At 35.1% G+C, this 21513-nt stretch overlaps 1 protein-coding gene across 1 annotated transcript in view; it reads left to right on the forward strand.

Moving 5' to 3' along the window:
• Positions 1–21513, forward strand: part of LOC123552772 (centrosomal protein of 290 kDa-like) — a 59694-nt gene that overhangs the window by 12905 nt on the left and 25276 nt on the right. The window contains exons 13-34 of the mRNA XM_053540785.1: positions 490–561; positions 953–1023; positions 1409–1601; positions 1968–2041; positions 2424–2562; positions 3279–3530; positions 4079–4243; positions 4641–4793; positions 5839–5964; positions 7546–7638; positions 8428–8577; positions 9505–9585; positions 10026–10199; positions 10713–10824; positions 11588–11787; positions 12325–12385; positions 13125–13222; positions 14098–14230; positions 14507–14709; positions 15655–15768; positions 16278–16472; positions 16853–16933. Coding sequence (XP_053396760.1) covers positions 490–561; positions 953–1023; positions 1409–1601; positions 1968–2041; positions 2424–2562; positions 3279–3530; positions 4079–4243; positions 4641–4793; positions 5839–5964; positions 7546–7638; positions 8428–8577; positions 9505–9585; positions 10026–10199; positions 10713–10824; positions 11588–11787; positions 12325–12385; positions 13125–13222; positions 14098–14230; positions 14507–14709; positions 15655–15768; positions 16278–16472; positions 16853–16933 — 2940 coding nt within the window. The remainder of the gene's footprint in view (positions 1–489; positions 562–952; positions 1024–1408; positions 1602–1967; positions 2042–2423; positions 2563–3278; positions 3531–4078; positions 4244–4640; positions 4794–5838; positions 5965–7545; positions 7639–8427; positions 8578–9504; positions 9586–10025; positions 10200–10712; positions 10825–11587; positions 11788–12324; positions 12386–13124; positions 13223–14097; positions 14231–14506; positions 14710–15654; positions 15769–16277; positions 16473–16852; positions 16934–21513) is intronic.

A 21513-nucleotide genomic window follows, 5' to 3' on the forward strand; every position in this document is an offset into this window, starting at 1 on the left:
TTAATATTCGCGGGGGACTAATTTTCGTGAATTTCTTGGTTGAGTCAATCCACGAAATTTAATCCCAACAAATAAGTAAAATTCCCATTAATTTTACGTTCAAAAGTTGAAATCCACAAATTCATATCCCCACGAAATTGACATTTTACCAAAAACCACGAAATTTCATGCCCACGAAATTAAATGATTTTACAGTATTGCCAGCATAATAGTATAAATGTTCAGCTCTGTTTAGATTACTTTATTTGCAAAAAATATAGACATTTTGTGTATAAACATTTACACATTATCAAACTTGCACTGTATGTTGTAATAAACTATCCATAACTCCTTAAATTGTTAGAAAAGTACTTAATAGATGAATGTATAGACATAAGGATGTAAATTGAGTGATTTTTAATTGTGAATAGATAATACTCGGAGGTAATTCAGGTCAACCATGAATGGTTCGAGTATGACAATTGAAATATTTTGATGACTATTTCATAGGCTGAACAAGATGCCAGTGAGAAGGACAAGGAACTAAATGATGCCTTGGAAAGGATGAGACAGTATGAAGCTGTAAGTTTGTAATAATTTTTACACAGAGAAAAACAAAATTACAATAGCCTAAAGCTACATTCCATGTATTTATTAGCACCAAGATCTTTTTCGAAGAATTTTAGCCTGCTATGTCTAGGTCTAAATTTGAATGTTTTTAGAATATTTACTAAATGGTTTTTAAATGCAATGGTGCTGTTAGTAAAGTAGGACTTGTAATAACTTCAAATTTAAGAAGACTTTTAAAGGAGCTTGCAAATGAATCTGTGTTGTCTTTTCATATTTTTTAAAGAATTTTCTTAGAAAGTTATTTTGTTTTATATTGGTTTCTGCTCTACCTAAATTTTTTCATTGCCCTGGTTTTGGACTGTCTATTTTGATTTATCATAACAATATGTTTTTACGTTTGCAGGGAGAATATGGCCTGGCAGAGGCTGTTGCTGAAATAAAAGATGGCAAGAAACAGGTCAAAGTTAGAGATAGGTATACCACCTTTTCTGTTTATACCATTTGAGAATAAAGTATATGTAGCATTTATTGAAGGAAATCAAACTGCATTTTTTTGTTAATGAAGTAGTGTTGGAGCTTTTTCAACTTGAATTTTCACTAGGTACAAACTCTGTTTCAAAATATTTTGGTGAAATGCCTTCTGGTCCCTTTAAAGTCATCTAAGCATTTAAATGTAATTTAAAAAAATAGCAGGATTGATTATCTATATATTTTATATGCCAGAATCAGGAGGTATTTACCGTGTTTACAAGAAAAAAAAGATATATATTGACAAATAATAATGTTATAATAATCGTGGATTTTGATAAAAGAAATAGTTGTTGTATATTTATAAACCTTTATGTTTATCTGTATATAGGCAAATAGAGGAGTTGACACAGCATATCAACAAGACAGAAATGGCTATCAATGATCTGTGTGACGAGAACGAGGACCTGAGAGGCAGACTCGGACTCGATCCTCGTAAACCGCTAGACCTCACAAAGTTCAGATCTGATAAGGCAGTGAGAAAGGAAGAGGAAAAGGCTATGAACTATATCCTGCAGAAGGAGGTACAAAAAGCTGTTCTGTTCTGTGCAATAATTATTTAAAACAACTTGCCAAATAGGATATTTTCTCATAAAACTTTTGACTTGGGTCCAAGTTAATGTAGCTAAGTTCTTAAGATCAGACTCAAAAGACTCGACTATCTAATTGGTTGTTTCAGTGCACCATTTCGAAATTTAAAAATAAAAATGCGAGGTTGCATTTTGTGACTCATCTCAGTAATGTTTGAGGAAGGTGACACAAGTCTTGGTAAAATGTATGAGGAACAAGGAGCTTTCTCCAATCACATTTTCAGCAAAATTGCTGTATCAGTAGACTTGTTGAAATCAGTTTGAGTTGTATGAATTAAGATGATAATAATCTATATTTAGGTTGAGAAACTTGAAGATGAGAGGATAGAGCTGAAACAGAAAATCAGAAAGATGGCTCAACACATGGGACAGAGGTGACAGCTTTTTTATATTTTGATACTCATTTGTACCATACCTCAAAGGAAAACTGACACTTGTTTTTGTTCTGAAGAGGTTAATTTACTAAATTTCTAATGGGAAAGAAATTGTCATCCATAAATATGAGGTATTTGCTCTTTTGAGGTGTGGTTATTATGTTATTATTACAATGTATATACTTTCGATACAGAATTTGAAGAGTCTGGATGTTTAGTCCCGCTTTATCAAATTTTGTTCAATAAATTTTGAAGAGTGAGACTTGTTATAAAGATTTTTGAAGAACTGTTTGCTCGTGTATGAGATATTTTTGCAGGTGTACTAACTTTAGAGAGTGTATGTTCGTTCTTTTATTTTGTTGTTTCCTTTACCAAATTTTAGAGCTGTAGCGCTGGGTCTGACAGCAGATGACATGATCGCTGTACAGGAGTACACGGAGACACTGAAGGAGAAGAGGAAACCAGAATCTGTGGCAACAATTATCAAGAGAGAAGTTGCCATGGAGGAAACAAATATGAGGGTTTGTAGTCTGAATCTAATCTATAAATATGATTTATTTGCCATCTTACTAGTTCAGTATAGAGAGATCTGTATTATTTTGTCAGAGTTTATCAACATCAATTTGCCATGAAGGTATACAACAATATCATGGCAAATTTGTCTTAAGTAGTATAGCCTTATGAACAAATTCGTACCAGTCTGCAATCAGGGAATTGGTTGATGAATAGCTTGCTGTTATATAATCTTAAAAACTTGTGATTAAATAGGGGTTTTGACTAGGAGGGAAGGGACCAAGGCCTGTGATTTTTGGGGAAAAGCTCAGTATTCTGCGAAAGGGGAATACAAAATCTGATGTTTAGTCAATTTTTAGTGGGAAACTGAAGGAGTTGAAAGATTTTTTCTGAGATTAAGAGGTGTGTAAACAACCCCTACTATAGAAGGGAAAGATCCGTGTTAAATGAAGAACAATTCGAGGGCTCAACTCGAAACTAGTCTGTCTAAGTGCATATAGAAATAGAAGCAGATAGACTAGTTTCGCGTTGAGCCCTCGAATTGCACACAGAAACAGAATTTTGTTTCTGCAGACAGCAGGTTCGCAAACTACAAAGGAATATATAAATGCATAGACTTCCTGAAAAACATACTTCATTCATGTTATAATAGAAAATGAAATTTTATACAAAAAAAATAGTCACTGACAAGAATAAGGTTCAAATAAAGGTTGAAATATTTCAGAGAAATGAGTATGATCAAGATATACGTGAGAACTTCCGTGAGATGGATCGTCTGTATAGCGACAATGCTCAGCTTAAAGCACGTGCTGAACAGCTTGATGAGGAAAACAAGCATCTAGAGCAGGGCCTCAAAGAAGTAATGGAGGCTATGAAGAAGTATGGGGTCAGGGCCTCGGAGGATGGGGAAGTGATAGAGAAAGGAGAAAGAGAGTTGCCGGAAATGCAGTTTCCAGCTCTAGAGAGAATGTTAGCGGTGAGTTAACATTGTGTTACCTGCAGAGAGATCTGTTCATTTGTTTTTAAATGTTTAATAATTAATATGTCTTTTATATTAGAATTCTCAGAGCAAGATTGTAAGGACAGATTATTTTAAATCATAAAATTTCTTCAGCTTATAAAAAAAACAAGAGAATTAAAGATCTCTGAGTTATTCCTTGTTAGAAGTCAAAGTTCAGAATTTAGTACTGTGAAATCATTAATATTTGCGAGGGACTAAATTTCATGGATTTGGCAGTTGCCTAAATCCTTGCAGTTAAATCCCAGTGAAAAGCAAAGATCCCATTCTTTTATCCTGATAAGTTGATATCCACAAATTCATATCCGAGTGGCTGTTTTGCACAAAACTATGAAATGTTATACTCACAAAATTAAATGATTTTACGGTACTTGTCAGAAGTTAATAATAATGTTATGAGCATTGTTGACATCAGCTGTAAGGAATTTCATTACAACACTGATTGATTAAGTATAACCCAAATCCAATTACATGATATGAATTTTTTTTCTTTTATCAAAATACAGGCAATTGAAGCTAAGTCTGTGATTGGGAGACATGATACATCACTGTTCCTGAAAGCCCAGATGGACAACTTACAGGGCAGAAATGACGAGTTACGTATGGTTCTCAGAGAAACCAGGCATGAATCAAACAAAGCCAACCTTGAACTAGAAAAAGCAATGGAAAAGGTTTGCATGGCTTACACAGTTCTTTTTATTTTCCATTGATGGGTCATTTTCAGATTATTCTAGAATTTGCGTCTTCCAGCTTTGAAGTACAGGTGATGCAAAATATTTATGATACGGGGCTACATATACCAATCTATTTAATGACATTGCTAAATAGTTTAAACGAATGTCATTTGTTCAGTTACGTATTATTTCAGTAGAAGATCAAATTCTAGAAAAGGACAACTAAAAAAAAGTTTGGTTCTTCTACAGAGATATAAGAATGTAGTAAATAAATGCTTATACCTATTTAGTTAGCCACATTAGCTAAAACTTGAAAAAAAATGGTTTCAGAAGAAAAATTCGCACAATGCATGGTTATTTAAGATAAGTTACTTTATGCTACATGTATGTACAGATAAAACAGATGGAGGAGGAGTTGAAGTCAGTGAAAGGTCCTGGCGGGGTCAGTGCAGGATTCTTCAAACCAATGAATCTTCCAGAAAACATGGCAACAACAAGCGCTGAGGTGATTGCCGGCCTCAATGAACATCTGGTTACAGTTTTACAGGTAAAGTTTTCATGTCCTTTGAAGTCTTAAGAGTTTCCAGAACAGTATGGTAATTAAACAGGGCTTACAAGTCAGCTAACTTCTTTTTCCCATTTGTTATATCATTGCTTACATGTTCAATGCAGTACTTGCATTTTCGGGGGACGTCTGTGGCTGAATGGTTAAGTTGGCTGACTTCAAATTATTTGCCCTTCACCACTGCGGGTTCGAAACCTCTCATAGGGGGTAGAATTCTTTCATGTGAGGTAGTCATCCAGATGGCCTGCCAAAAGCTGGTGATTCTTCCCAGATGCCCTCCTATGTCTGAAATAATGCACAGAGGAGGACCTAGGGTCTGCCTTCATCAGCAAAAGCTGGAAAGCTGCATTATGTCCAATTACTTTGTTGGCATGCCATATTATTATTACATTATGTATTTGCATATTAATTTTACTTACATGTACGTATGTTATCACAAAAATAGCATATACCATACAATAAAATGCAAATTGCTTAATGTCGCAAGGGGCTGAACAAACTACTTGTGTTATCCAGCATTTTTAGCAATCCAAACATAGAAGATATAAAGAGCACTGCCGGGAACCACATGAATTGATAAGAGTGAGCTGGGTATGTCAAGCATTGGATGATCAAGCACATAGTGTTTCACTGATTTTAAATGATCTAGTACTATATTTAGTGCATACGCTGCATTACTACCTGTATAAGACAATTTTAACAGTGTTAGAATATCAAATGTACATAAATTACCAGAATTTGAACATTTGGATCAGTGAGTCATATCTAGAAACAGTGTTTTGCTGCTTATACAATATTAACCTTTACCCTGCTAAATTTAAAAAATGGACTGATCCAGCATTCAATATGGGCAGTACCATTTAATATTGGAAGGGGTGTTCACTGAAAATTTACTGACTGAATAGGGAACAGTGCAGACCATGATCAACCTGCATGGATGATCTTGGTCTGCACTGGTCATAAAGGCAGAATCACTTGCCGCCAGCAGGCAAAAGGTTAAAAGAAGATTTTGATTTTACATTTGTAGGAGTTACATGTGAAAGAAGAACTGTTGAACAAGACAGAAGGCAAACTTGAGGATTACAAGAGAAAGTTCGCTGTGGTTAGACATCAACAAGGTCTCCTGTACCACGACTATCTCAAAGATAAAAAGGTGATAATTATAAATATGTCTAGAGCTATGATTTTTTGTATACTAAAGTGTTTAAGACTAAGATTTATAGAGAAATTCTAGCGAAACATTGACTGAACATTCACGTTTTGTATGGTGAATTCTTCTGGTTGACATTTTCTCTTTAATAAAGGTAGGCGTTTGATAAATGTAAGTGCAACATAACAAAGTTTAAGTTTTTGAATTTTGCTCTTTATATATTTATGCCCCCCTCGCAGAAGGAGGGGTATATTGTTTTGCAGATGCCGGTCGGTCGGTCGGTTAGACCAATCCGTTTCTGGATGATAACTCAAGAACGCTTGGGCCTAGGATCATGAAAGTTGATAGGGAGGTTGGTCATCACCAGCAGATGACCTCTATTGATTTTGAGATCAGTAGGTTAAAGGTCAATGTCACAGTGACCCAGAACTGTTAAATGGTTTCCAGATGATAACTCAAGAATGCTTGGGCCTAGGATCATGAAAGTTGATAGGGAGGTTGGTCATGACCAGCAGATGACCCCTATTGATTTTAGGTCAGTAGGTCAAAGATCAAGGTCACAGTGACCCGGAACAGGTAAACGGTTTCCGGATGATAACTCAAGAATGCTTGGGCATAGGATCTTGAAAGTTAAAAGGGAGGTTGGTCATGACCAGCAGATGACCCCTATTGATTTTGAGATCAGTAGGTCAAAGGTCAAGGTCACAGTGACCAGGAACAGTAAAACAGTTTCCGGACGATATTTCAAGAACGCTTGGGCCTAGGATCAGGAAAATTGATAGGGAGGTTGATCATGATGAGCAGATGACCCCTATTGATTTTGAGGTCATTAGGTCAAAGTTCAAGGTCACATTGGCCAGGAACAGTTGAACGGTTTCCAGACAATAACTCAAGAACGCTTGGGCCAAGGATCATGAAAGTTGATAGAGAGGTTAATCATGACCAGCAGATGACCCCTATTGATTTTGAGGTCAGTAGTTCAAAGAATCAAAGGTCAAGGGTACAGTGACCCGGAACAGTTAAACCGTTTCCAGACGATTACTTGATAATGCATGGGCCTAGGATCACGAAACTTGATAGGGAGATTAGTCATGATCAGTAGATGACCCCTTTAGATTTTGAGGTCAGTAGGCCAAAGGGCAAGGTCACATTGACCCGGGACAGTTAAACCCTTTCTGGACAATAGCTTGATAGGGAGGTTGATCATGACCAGCAGATGACCCCTGTTGATTTTGAGGTCAATAGGTCAAAGGTCAAGGTCACATTGAACCAGAACAGTAGAACTTTTGTTTACAGTGAGCAAATCATTTTTGTTTCTTGTGCAATTACTGAATTCATCAAGGGGGGCATTTCGTGTTCTACGAGCTCTTGTTTGTTATATGAAGTACCTTTCAGAAATGTAATTTTAATTAAAAGTGCTGTAAGTAAGTAAACAACGGATTTACAATAAAATTCTTTCAGATATGAGTGTGCATGTAATAACAAAGATTATTCCAAGGGTTCCCTGAATTGAAAAAAATATTTTGTGTTGACCTAATTATTTGGAAATTATATTGAAATTCAACTTTTGTGTTATAATTTCAGAGCTGGGAGGAGGAAGTGAAAAAGTTGAAGGAAGACCTTAAGAATGTGGAAGGACAAAGAGAAGAAGATAAAGTCAGAAATCTGGAGTTTGATGTAATTTAAGTTCTGTATACAGTCAAAGTTACTCAAGAGACCTGGCCTATTTAGAGGCCACTTGCATGAAACCAGTTTTTTTGTGTGTGGTTAAGGAACTAAACGTTTTAAGAGACTATTGGTGATATGAGACCAATTTTTTTACACTCTTAATGCAAGCTGTATTGTAATTGGAAATAAGTCTGAAGTAAGAGTGAATGAGGAAGTGGTTTAAAGGCACATGGTTATATTTTTATGTAAGAAAAAAAATCCGTACATGCTGAACACCTAACATAAATGCATACTTTTGTCTTCACTCCTCAGTGCAGGTTCTTTTCACATTTCAGCTATGACATGAATGTTTTCTTGAGGTTACCGGTAAACATCAACACACTTTGCCTTTTTACAATATTGTTTACCTAAAACATCTTACTGTGAAATCATTAATATTCGTGGGGGACTAATTTTCGTGGTTGAGTCAGTCACGAAATTTAATCCCAACGAACAAGTAAAATTCCTATTCATTTTATGTTCAAAAGTTGAAATCCACGAATTCATATCCCCCCGAAATTGCCGTTTTGACCAAAACCACGAAATTTCATGCCCACGAAATTAAATGATTTTACAGTATTTTATATGTAGTCTAGGAACGTAGCAAACTAAAAGAGTTCTTAAATGCAGTAAATTTTATTTATCCGATGTATTTTAAGTATTTGATTGATGAACTTTTATGGCACTGACAAGCCAGTCGTTCATTAAGTATCACAATGAATCTGGTAAATAAGATCAACAAATTTTTTTTTATTCCAGCGATTGATTGATACATTGAACCAGGATGACAGTGAAATTAAGCGTAGGTTATCAGATCTTACAAGACGTATCACAGTATATCGAGTAAATGAGAAGGCCCTCACTAGAAGATATCAAACCATGGAGGAGATGGATGGACAACAGAGAAAGGTAACTTTATAACTGCTTTATGATATGAGCCGTGCCACGAGATGACCAACATAGTGGGTTTGCGACCAGCATGGACCCAGACCGGCCTGCGCATCCGCGCAGTCTGGTCAGGATCCATGCTGTTCACTTTCAAAGCCTATTACAATTACAGAAACTGTTAGCGAACAGCATGGATCCTGACCAGACTGCGCAGATGCGCAGGCTGGTCTGGATCCATGCTGGTCGCAAACCCACTATGTTGGTTTTCTCATGGCGCGGCTCATATCTACATGTAAATACTGCCTTGGCAAACTGTAAATAGACGTGTATGCACATTTGTTTTTGATATCGAAGTAATACGTCATTGTCACTAGATATTGCTTTTTTTTGTCATCAGAATTTTGCATTTTATGATGTCTAGATATTACCCTGACATATCTTAATATTGCCATCATAATATGTGCAAATACTTTTAAAATGGTATCTGGATATTGCCTTGATGACTTTGGAAAATACTGTATGATAACTAGATATTGCCTTGATGACTATGGAAAATACTGTATGATAACTAGATATTGCCTTAATGACTATGGAAAATACTGTATGATAACTAGATATTGCCTTGATGACTATGGAAAATACTGTATGATAACTAGATATTGCCTTGATGATATTGAAAATACTTTATGATATACTGATATTTTCTTGATGATATATGGAAAATACTGTATGATATCCAGATATTACATCATGATATCTGAATGAGTTTAGGACTAGAGGTAGAGATAAACTGACATCACCTAGTAATAACAACACTGACTAGGCCAGAATCTTAAGTAAAAAGGGCCTCATGTTGCACTAGCTCTTGTCATATTCCATTTTATAAAAGTTTTTTAACAGTGTGTAATTGTTATCTAAGTACAGTTATTTTCTTTTTTGCCTACCTAGGAGATCAATCGTTTGAAAAATGAGATGGTAGCTATGGAGCAAGCAGTTGTTGAAAGAATGGGTTACCTGCAGAGATATAAGGTAAATGACAGTGTCATTTTTAAATTAAAGCCTGTGAATGACTCTTTGAATTTCAGTGTAGTTACATCTGGTATTATAGCACAAAAGTTACATGTATTTTCTGCATGTTTATTTGATTGAGAGTGCTGCATGCACTGACCCACGAAAATGGATAATAACTTATGGGAAAAAATGTATTGACCCCTACACTGTAGTTTTCATGATGTGAAAAGGGATATTATGTCATAGATATGAAATATGATAATTGCAGACTTGTGTTACAGTCAGTGTATGGTTTTGTCGACCTCGAATTATCTCCTCAGTCAATATTGCTTTCAGGCCGGTAAAAAAGGCTTGAAACTAATCTCCACTTAAGCCCATAATTGTGTAATATCTATTTATAGTACAGAATGTCACATTACATTTACATGTATATTACTATAGTTTCTTGCACAATTCAGGATATGGCAGCATTCAAGATTGCAGGCCTGCAGAAAGCCCTAGAAGACTCCGTTCCTACCAGTGACCTTGACCATGCTAACAAAAAATACCATGAACTGACTGAGAAATATAGAGACTTACTAGAGAAGGGGAATAACTTAGTGCTGAAAGCTGAGATGCTGACTGGTCTTGAGGTAAGACAGGAAGATTTCTTAAAATATGTTATTCTTTGCTGAAGTGCTTGAAGAGAAAGTCGGGAAAATTAATGAACAGCACACATAGGAATTTATCACTGTTTACTTGGATTGTTAGCGCCAGATTAGAAGTGACCATGATATATTACTAAAAATGATTTTTTCAGATATCTTTGCAGAACATTTCTTACTTAAAATTTCACCAAGTAATAGTGTTAATTCATCAATATTTGTGTTAGACTAATATTCGTGGATAAATGTGGTTATGTAATTCTTAAATTAAAATCTCGATGAACAGAACACAGAAAAGTCTTATTCATTTAACTTAAGAATTTTAAATCCAAGAATTCGTATGAAATAGCTGTTTTGTCTGAAACCACGAAATTTCATAACATCAATGATTTCATTTGATTTGAAAGTTTATTACTACCATTATATTGACTTCAGTTTATGCGAACTTTTCTAAAGGAATATGAGCTTCTGGATACTAATGGTGATTTTTGTTTCTTCAAGGTTGAAGTTAAGAGAATGACGGTGGAGAATGAAGAACTCAAGAAGACAATGACTCTAGACAAAGAGAAGTTACATACACTTGAAGCAGCTTTAAATGAACTACACAGAAGAGGTGATATTTCAAGTTAACATACTTGCTACTGATCATATGTGTGTAGTTTGTTTTGTTAAATGCAGAAAGTAATGTTTCTGAGTAATGCCAAGGCAGATATCAAAAGTGAAATTTGCAGAATGTCATATGCAAAAAAAATGTATGTATCTAAGTATTTATAGTTGCCAACAATTATCCTTATGGGTAACATCTCCTGCAAAAAAAATTTAACGATATAAATTTTAAGCAGATAGTGCAAGATGCTCCAATTCAAGAAGCTTGCCTGGATCTTTTATATGTCACACATGAAGTATCTACAGGCTGAACTGGTATCCAAAAGAAAGATTACTCTGTTTTTGTCGAGCCCGCTTGCGGTGAGCTCGATATAGTCACGACTTTTGGCGGTTCGGTGTATGTGCGTGCGTCCGTCTGTCCAATTTTGTCCGGACCATAACTTGCATGCATGGACCAATCTTGTTTATATTTGGCATGAATGTTTACCTCAATGAGAAGGCATGTCATGCGCAAACCCCATGTTCCTATCTCAAAGGTCAAGGTCACAGTTGGAGGTCAAAGGTCAAATTTAAGTTTGTCAGGAGCATTTTTTCTTCATGCATGGTGGGATTTTGATGTAACTTGGCATGAATGTTCACCATTATGAGACGGAGTGTCGTGCGCAAAACCAGGTCCCTAGGTCTAAGGTCAAGGTCACACTTGACAGCTGGCAGGTTTGACATTCTGCCCGTGGGCATACTTGTTTAAAAATGCTTGTTGCGTATAACAGGTGTGACCGATGGAACTGAGATAAAAGGCATCACCGATGCAGATGTTATAACTACATCAAAGAAGATAACTACGCTGGAAATGAAGGAGATGAATGAACGACAGCGAGCAGAACACGCTGTCAACATGTACGAACAACAGAAATCTATTCTACACGGTCTGGAAAACAGAAATAAGGAACTGGAAGATAAATTTGCTGAGGTAAGCAGTTCTTTCATTACTTAAATAGATAAATATTTCTGTATACATGTACGAATTTACTGTTATAGTCACACTGGATTTTAGATATTGATGAATCATGACCGTGAATATAGTGAATATAGAAAACTATATTTAGCTCTTTGTTTATCAGGTTTTATGTCTCTTTACCAAGTTTTACAGAAGTAGCATTGTTCTAAATTTATTTTAAGACACCAGTCACAAAACTTAAGCATCTGATTGGTTGTTTTTTGAGCTGAATCATGAATTTTGCCATTGACAGGGGAGCATTCTGAGATTCAGGCTTTAAGTTGGAGCCAGTCAAGTTTAGACTTGCCTTATTGTCAAAGTTTTTAACTTTACCTAGGCTACACTATCTTGTTGATTTACTATGACATACATTGCCATTTTGCATGTAACTCTTTTAGATTTGTTCATGGAAAGAAATTTAAAAACATTGCTATACACCATATTAATAGAAACATTAGTAAATAGTTATGTCGGTATTTGATAATAAAAATAAGTTTAAATGAATTTCAGATTACTCGATCCAATTTAGATCTTCAGAAAATTGAAAGGGATTTACGAGATGAGCTGTCAAGTAAGTAATAATCTATTGTTTTAAAAATTGAATTTTATCGAGAGTAAAACTTCCTGCATTAATCACCGTTAAGCTTGTAACGACAACATTGCCTGATGAAAATAAACAATTTTTTAACCGTGAACCTTGAAAGAGTACAAGACTATAAGAGAAGAGATTGTGAGTTTGATCATGAGATACATCCTTCGTTCTCTGTGATAAATCAACAGAAGGTATGTGTCTGAAGTCATTCATTCTCCACCTTTGATTCATGCGAAGAAGTTACAGGTTACTTGTAGAGTACAAGTTAGTACTGATAGAGTATACAGGATCACTGATCAGGTTAACTTAGCATAGGAATTTGACTGAAATACTGTTGAAAACTAAACAAACAAGGCAAGCTATAACTAGTATTAGATCACCTTGTCAGTCCAGTGTAATTTGCAAAAAAACAACATATGCAGAAGTCGCAAGTTAGATCCCTGTGAGGAAAATATTCACCAAGAGGAACTGACTCAAGACAAAATATATTGAGTCATTAATTATGACTCTGATAAATATGAGGAAAATTTTCAGAGAACACATTAATTTGTATTATACACATTTAGGCTCCTAGGTTATAAAACTTGAGTTTGGAGGCCAGTCTAAGGATAGTTTTGTGATTGGTCAATTTCAAAATTGAATTCAAAATCAGCCAATCGGGCTTGGAGTTTTGAGACTGTATGCTGTGTAACATTGTGATACTTTGTACTCTATACAGATTCAGTAACTAAAGCGGTGAGTGATGCTGACAGGAAGAAGATTGACCAACTTGATGAACAAATACTCAACTTACAGCATGAAAACTCTAAACTTAAGGTAAGAAATACTGAAACTTATATACTGGTACTCAAAATAATAGCCCACAAGCTTCATAAAGAACATTTAAGAGCACTATAAAAATCTGGTAAATAATAAAAAGTGCATATGATTTGATTTTATTGACAAGGAAATGAAATTTAGCTTCAGTGTGGTAAAATAATAATTTTTCTGTTAAGTTTTAAACGACACATGGAGTCGAGTCACTGATATTAGGAATTGTTGTATACTGTGAAAACATTGAATTTATTGGGCATGAAATTTAGTGGTTGCAGCTAAACATGCAATTTAGTAAGAGCATAAATTTGTAGATCCCACATTTTAAGGACTACAGTGACTAAGAATTTTATGCTTTAGATAGAAATTACTTTCATGGATTGGCACAACCATGAAATCAATGAAAATTACTCCCCATGAATATTTACGATTTCTCAGTAAGCCTTTTGATTTTATAAAATTTCAAAGAGTGAACAGCTTTCTACAAAAGCCAGCTTTTTTTTCTTCATTTGCAAAAAATCTTCCTAAATGTACCACTTCTTTACAACAAACACAGTAAAGCTTTCTCAGTGGTATTCTCAAGAGATATCAAAGTTTTACAAAGGCTGTGACAAGTAGTAGACTTAAACCCTTTCCCCGCTAAATTTATGTAATGAACTTGTCCATCTTTCAATTTGGACAGTACCATTAACTGTTAAAAGGGGTGCATACCAAAACGATACTGACTGAATGGCAAACAGTTCAGATCTTGATTAGACTGCACAAAAATGCAAGCTGATCTTGATCTGCACTGGTCGCAAAGGCAGAATCAATCGTGTCCAGCATGATAAGGGTTAAAGAGTTTACAACTCTAAAGACATGTTACATTTTATCTCTAGGAAGTAACAGATGTGGCCAGTTCCCAGGTGAAAGCTCTAGAGATGCAGCATATATCAAAAGAAAAGGAAGTGAAATCACTACGGCAACAATTATTAGACTTCCAGGTCCAGAGTGATGAAAAGACGATTATTGGTATATTTATTTTGTATTATATATCTTTGCAGTTCTGACATTAGTTTTCTGCTTTCCAAATTTCTTAGTTTAAGAATATTTTATTGCAAATGTTACACAAGATACATTCATACACATACAGACAGACATAACAACACAAGCAACAGGATATTGACGGAAGTATTGAAATACTTATCGAGTCAACCTCCAGATTTCTTGAGTTGAGGTATTGCCAAAAATTGAAAAGTTTAGCTTTTTATAAAAATGTTACAGAGATTTCATCATGCTATTTTTAAGGTAAACTTCATCGTCACATTGTCCAGCTGCAAGTCAGTGAAGGAACGGCAGTGAGAAAACTAGAAGAATCGAGAAAGAAGGTCACAAAACTTGAGGCGATGGTTCTACGTCTAGAACAGAAGATTGACGACAAAGAAAATACACTCTTCCATAAGAGAAAAGAGGCTCAGAACAAAGTTCAGTACCTGAAAAGAAATCTACATGTAGGTTCATATTGCATTTTCAGCATAGTCTTTGAAATTAATCTGTTTTTAAAGTACGTGAAATGAGTATTTCTCCTGTGCACAGAATAAATGATTTTACTATTCAACTGCACACTTATAAAAGTCATAAAATGGTTTTAAAAAATGATGCATATCTAAATTTGTAGTCCTTTAAATATAAACAGATATGTTGTCACAATATGGTAAAAATTAAAAGGTGATTGTCAATTTTATTATGTCTCCCACACCACTGTGGTGGGAGACATATTGATTTACTCCTGTCTGTTGTGTGTCCGTCAGTCTGTCACAAATCTTGTCCGCACTCTAAGTCAAACATTTCTCATCCGATCTTCACCAAACTTGAACAAAATATGTTTGCCAATAAGTCCTCGGCCAAGTTCGATAATTCCAAATCGGCCCAGGCACATCAGAATTATGGCCCTTGAACCGAAAATACGGATGCCAGTGATACAGGCCTTGGTGCATGGTTGACTCAGATACATAATGGAGACGAAATGCCAATCTAGATGATTAGGCAGTTGTGGGAGACATGCGCTTTTCTCAAAAGCAGCTCTAGTTTCTACTCAAAAGGCATAGAATCAATAAAGAATCACTGTGAAATCAATCTTATTTTCGTGGGCACAAAATTTTGTGGTTTTGGCCAAAATAGCTATTTTATGGGGATAAAACTTTGGGGAATTTTTACCTTTGAACATAAAATGAAAGCAAACTTTAATCGTTCATTGTGAGTTAATTTCGTGGATTGAGTAAATCTTAAGAATAATAAAAATTAGTCCCTCTCGAATACTTATGATTTTACAGTATGTTTTAAAATTGTATTACGCAGAATTTGTTAGTGTTTAATATTTCTATAACTTACTTTAAGCATATAATAACTACATATGTGGAATAGGATGTAATACATGTTATTGTACATTATTGTAGGATATGAGATTGCAGTTTGCCGGTGCTATACCTCTGTCTAAACAAGAGAAATTCTCCAAGAATCTGATGCAGTTACAACAAGATAAAGCTCACCTGGAGGATGAACTTAGACAGGTATACTAACTTGTAGAATATACCATGGAATCAATTAACTGCACACTGTTTAGCTGATGAGAATTAATTTCTGGTTTGGAACAAGGTCATGAATTTGATCACAAGGACCAGTGGTTTCCATGACAAAATGACATTATAGTTGTTGCTCTTTTCTCCACACCTGTTACATGTGGGTTTTCGCCAAAGAAATTAGTTTCCTCAGTTGCATTTCCAGGAAAATGCTAAGACTTCTTTAAAAATATCACAGTTACAGTTACATAACTTATACTGTTAGGAAATTGTGTTAAACACAAAAAGGAAAAGTAACAAAGGTATTTAATGTGAAGAAGTTGTCATTCCCTTGTGGGAAACTAAGTCGGAATATGTTAGAAATCAAGTAAGAAAATGTAGAAATATAGTTTGGTTCAATGGTGGTTGTTACTTAACAGGGAAATCTGTTGAAAAATAGTTTTAAACAAATGAGTAAATAGAAAAAAAGTTAATTTTTAAGATTTGTTTTATCTTAAAAGGTGAAGAAAACAAAGGAAGATATGGAAGACAAGCTTGCTGCTCTAGAATTACAACACAAGAGTTTACAAGATCTAATGACAACACTGAAAGACGGGCGTGGCGCTGCAAAAGTGAAGGAATGGCACGGGAAAATGGATACCTTGAGACTTGAAGAATTGAAACATAGAAGACATATAACTAAACTTCAGCAACAGGTGTGTGTTTGTGTTAGTCTGTGCTCAAACGTGCCTACCATTTTTTCCATCTTTAAAAAAGAGAATCTTGTGAAAAATTATGTCTTACATTAATAGAAAAAATGGCTGCTTTCTATTGGAATTGTTATTTTTTTTATGAACAGTTCTTTTCATTCACTCGATCACCATATATTATGTAGTTCCTAGATAGTTTTTAACCTTGTTTATTGAAATGAACTGTATTCATGCTTTTAAAAGTAAGGCAGATGTTCAAGTGGAAATGCATCAGCATGTGAAGGAATGTTTATTAAAGCATAACTGCTGTTTTTACCATATCTTTTTAAATCTACTGAAATAAAGACAGTACATGTTGATAAACTTTTTGCTTTGTTTACTTTTAGATTGGTTACCTAGAAGGAATTATCAGGACTCATGAAAGTGGTATAGCAGAATTAGAAACCGATAATGTCAAACTAACACAGGTCAGTGTTTAAAGTGTGGTAGGTAGGTTATAAGGTTAAAAGAGATTGGTGTGTTGGTAGATGCTTGTCCAGGAAGATGTAACAATTAGGGTGTAATCAAGGTGTGTGCAGGTGTTTTGAAGGTATTGCCTACTCTTAGCACATATCTGTGTTGAGAGTGTATATGTAGGTTTAAGTTTATAAGAGAATGGTAGGTCAGTAGATGCTGACCTTAGAAGATAGTGTAACAATTAGGGTGTAATCAAGGTGTGTGCAGGTGTTTTGAAGGTATTGCCTACTCTTAGCACATATCTGTGTTGAGAGTGTATATGTAGGTTTAAGGTTATAAGAGAATGGTAGGTCAGTAGATGCTGACCTTAGAAGATAGTGAAACTATAAGGGTGTAAAAAAGGTGTTTGTAGGTATTGCCTAAAATAAGCAAAGATCAGTTTTTATAGTTATGTATATGAAAGGCCTGTTATTTACTAGCATACATGCAGGTCAAATGTTTATAAGGTATCTGTCCCAGTTTACCTATGTCAGACTTATACAAGTTAGTATAAAGAGTTTATACAGTTTAAGGGTTTTAAGTCTGTAGACATACTGGTTATAACAGCATTCAAACGGGAGATAAACCAACATTCTTATTGCAATGTGTAGAAACTGTGCTGACAATGGTAGGTGTTTAACCCAGGTTGAGATGGTTATAATATATGGATCATAATTATATTAATACATTTATAAATGTCTTAGTACAGTGAGGAGCAGTATTTAGTTTATACAAACTCATTTGTGAAGAAAGCTTCAAGCTTATTGAACCGCTCCGAGTCTGCTTCCTGGAAAAAACCAGTACTGGTGTCATGAGATGGTGTGGTTGTGACCCCAGTGGGGCTCGAACCCACGACCCCCGGGTTGAGCATCCAACACCTTAACCACCACTCCTTTTGAAGTGTTTGACCAATGTCCTAGTTGTTCTGTATCACTTTCTTGGGATGCCAACACATAACTTTACCTGTTTTTAAAACACTGTCATGACGTCACTCCTTTGTACTCGCAGTACTGTAATTTTAATATTGGACCGCAGTGCTGTAATTTTGATATTGGACCGCTTCAGTGGGACTCAGTACTGTATTTTCCACGTGGAGTCCAATATTTGTTTAATACTGGACAGTTTATTTGATACTGGACTGCACGAGGAAAACGATTAATATGCACAATCAATTTACTCATGTAGTCCAATATTTAGCAAAAGTTGGATTCCATACAAATGCGTTATTGTAACCCACTGCAGGCAGTCCAATATTATAACAAAATACTGAAAGTAAAAAAGAAAATTACTATCAAAACAAAGTTTTATTATAGACGCCTAATCATTATGAAAGTAATCGCAAAATGTCTGCAATTTTTGCATGCGTCGACGTGGTAGACACCTTCCAAGAGTAACAACTTTCCTTGAAAATTATTACATTGGGCCCGCATGCCCTAGCAAACATATTTTAAGCCTTTATGTCTGAAACAGAAACGTATTAAATTATGCGTCTATCAAACGCGTGACATTCCGTAGTTTTGTCACAATGTTTTGGAATTTGTACTTGTATATTCTATTTTGATTTATGCTTTCGGATGAAATACTGAGATATAAGTGAAAAATATATCTGATAAATTCAAAGTGAAAAATATCAAATGTATTCTTAAGAGTACTCCAGTTGGGACTACTTTAAATAGGTTTCTCCTTAGGGTGCCTCAGATACTGTCACTCATCAGCTCATTGAATAAGAGTAACTTCGGGTGTACATATCAAATTCATATTGAAACTAAGTTTTCCTTAGTTTTTAGCAGTTTAGCTTCCGCCTCGCTATGCGCCGTGTGTTAACCAGTTAACAGAAACAGAAACTATATCATTCTGTATGGTTTGGACTTACCAGTAGCTGTATCCGATAACATAGTGAAAGGGTCTGTTCTGTAAATATTCCTTCACTAAATTTGAAGATTTTTGGACATACTAGTATTCATGTACAGCCCAGGGAACTAATAAATCACTAAAACAGTATATTGCCGGGCAGGTAAACAAATAACATTTTTTCATTTAGTGCACATGTCCGCAGCAGTCAATTTTCTCCGGCTGTCCGATTCCAACCATGCTTTCAATGAAACATCATCCGCATCCGCTTAGTATGCCTTTGCCAATTTGAACAAGAAAGTGTTTCCTTGTGCATGCTTAAATAAAATGAACTAAAGCACTTTACCCTTGCCATGAATTAAAATAAATCCAGTATTTGTTTCCGAAATATCACAAAATTTCTTCTCGCTCCGCCAGTCGTGAGAATGCTATTTTCGAAGCTCATTCGAAGATTGCTATTCCGTACATGGGTTAACACAAGTTAGACCACGATAATCCGTAAATAGCCAATCGCAAAGCAGACATGTACCCGTCTATATTTCATATACAACAGTAGCGTTGTATATATATCGGGGAAACTTGGGCAAAAAAACGCGTGAATTTCGTGTCAGTTTACCATCTAACAATACAGGCTAACGCCGGAGTTAAATGACCTTGCAAAATTCTCACCAGTTATCAATGGGACAAAAAATGTGACTGACTTTGAGGTAAATTCAGTTGACAACGTCTAAATATTAATATCGTAAAAATGATCCCATGTTATTGGATATCAATAAAATTGACTTACAATAAACTACATATTTGTAGTGTAGAACCAACTGGGTAAAAAATCAATTTACTCATTCACTGAAACGTTTCCAACAGTTGTAACTTTTTATGTTCACTTGTTATAAAATAGACATGTCAGCACGACCCTTACATTTTCAAACAACTGGCTCCAGTTGTTCGAAACTTTAACGGTCGATTAACTTTATCTGTAGATTTCGACAGTTTAGAAAACTTAGAAAATCAAATGTATTTGTTAAGGATTATAAACACTAAATCAGCTTAATGCAGTGGTCATGGGTTCGAGCATCATTGGGGTCGCGACCATGACTTCTCATATGACACCAGTACTGGTTTGCATAGGAAACGGACTCGAGAGTGGTTACAATAAGCTGAAAGCTTTCATCACAATCGAGCTAAAACAAATTAGTATAAACTAAACTAAACTAAATTACAGCCCGTTAAAGTTTCGAACAATTTGGCCCAGTTAGAAAGTAGAACAACTACACCATTCTTACTAGAAGGGCACGATATAGTAAAAGGTGATCGTAGTCCTACGAGCATCTGCGCACTAACTATATCCTGATAAACAAAATGAATAAATAGATAAAATAACTAAATAACTATCTAACTAAATAAGTAAATGAATATAACCATAATTATTTTGTCACTTTACACCGATTGTTGATAAGTGATTTCTAATAGAATCTGATAATTTGTATGTGATTATGTATATTACCAGTAAGCACTAGTCCATACTTAAAATACCAGATTACTTCAAACAACAATATTTTTTTATCCAACATGTTTACCTCCGATTTTGCTGTCAGCCTTTTTTGTAGTTTCGGAACCTGGCTATCTTATTGAATCAACGTATCTGTCATCGTGTTTCGCCAACATGCAAACTCCTCACAAAAACTAGTTGTTCAGCATGCAGTTCAATTTTGAGTATTTTTAAGAAATCTATATTTAACTGTTTAGCATTTGTGATTGCAAATGACTCAAAGTGTTAATGAACGTAAAATCTTAGTAAATCCGGTATATGAGTAAAACTGAATTTATACAAATAACATGCAATCTTTCATATGCCCTAGTGACAAATAAGCGCTAACAGTACAAAGATAATATCACTGTTATAAAAACACGTTAATCCTAATTTCTATAGAACGCGTGGGAGAGTTTTCAATAATTGCAGTTTTTATGTCACGTGGTCTAAGTCGGATAGACAACTCGTGCCGTTGTCTACGGGATATATACAACTCGCTTTGCTCGTTGTATATATCCGGTAGACAACGGCACTCGTTGTCTGTCCTATACTAGGCCTAATAGCAATACGAGAATCCCGGGCTAACGAAAGTCCAATATTCTGAAGGGGAGAAACACGAGAAAAGCGCAATCGTGCATTATGAGAAAAACGTGCATAAAATGGTCATGTGGATCTACAGAGTATTTATAATCATACAGCAACTGTTATTCTAATATGCTTGTCTCTGTTAAAGCACTCTTACGCTAGAATGACGTCACGTTAATGTGCGGTGACGTCAAAGTTTTTGTTGCGACAAAGAAAGAGCGCTTCTATATTTTATCTACTGTTTTAGATTAAGGGCATATTAGAATCGAAATAATTTATAGCAAAACCGTGTTTTAACACTATTTATACACTCGGGCGGTAATACGTCGTACAAATAATTTCACTCGGGCTGTGCCCTCGTGATATTATTACGCCCGACGTATAACCACCCATCGTGCATAAATAGTGTTAAAACACTATTTTGCTATAAATTATTTCTCAGTTAAATGCGGTAAATAAAACCGAATTAATTTATGAATATTTTACGTCAATGTTTTTTACGTACTTCTTTATTGGTTATATCATAAAAACAATATTTTAAGTAAGATATACATATTTTACATATTCTATCGTTTTCGTCTTATA

Source organism: Mercenaria mercenaria, chromosome 4 (assembly GCF_021730395.1).
Source record: "Mercenaria mercenaria strain notata chromosome 4, MADL_Memer_1, whole genome shotgun sequence".
Classification (NCBI taxonomy): Eukaryota; Metazoa; Mollusca; class Bivalvia; order Venerida; family Veneridae; genus Mercenaria; species Mercenaria mercenaria.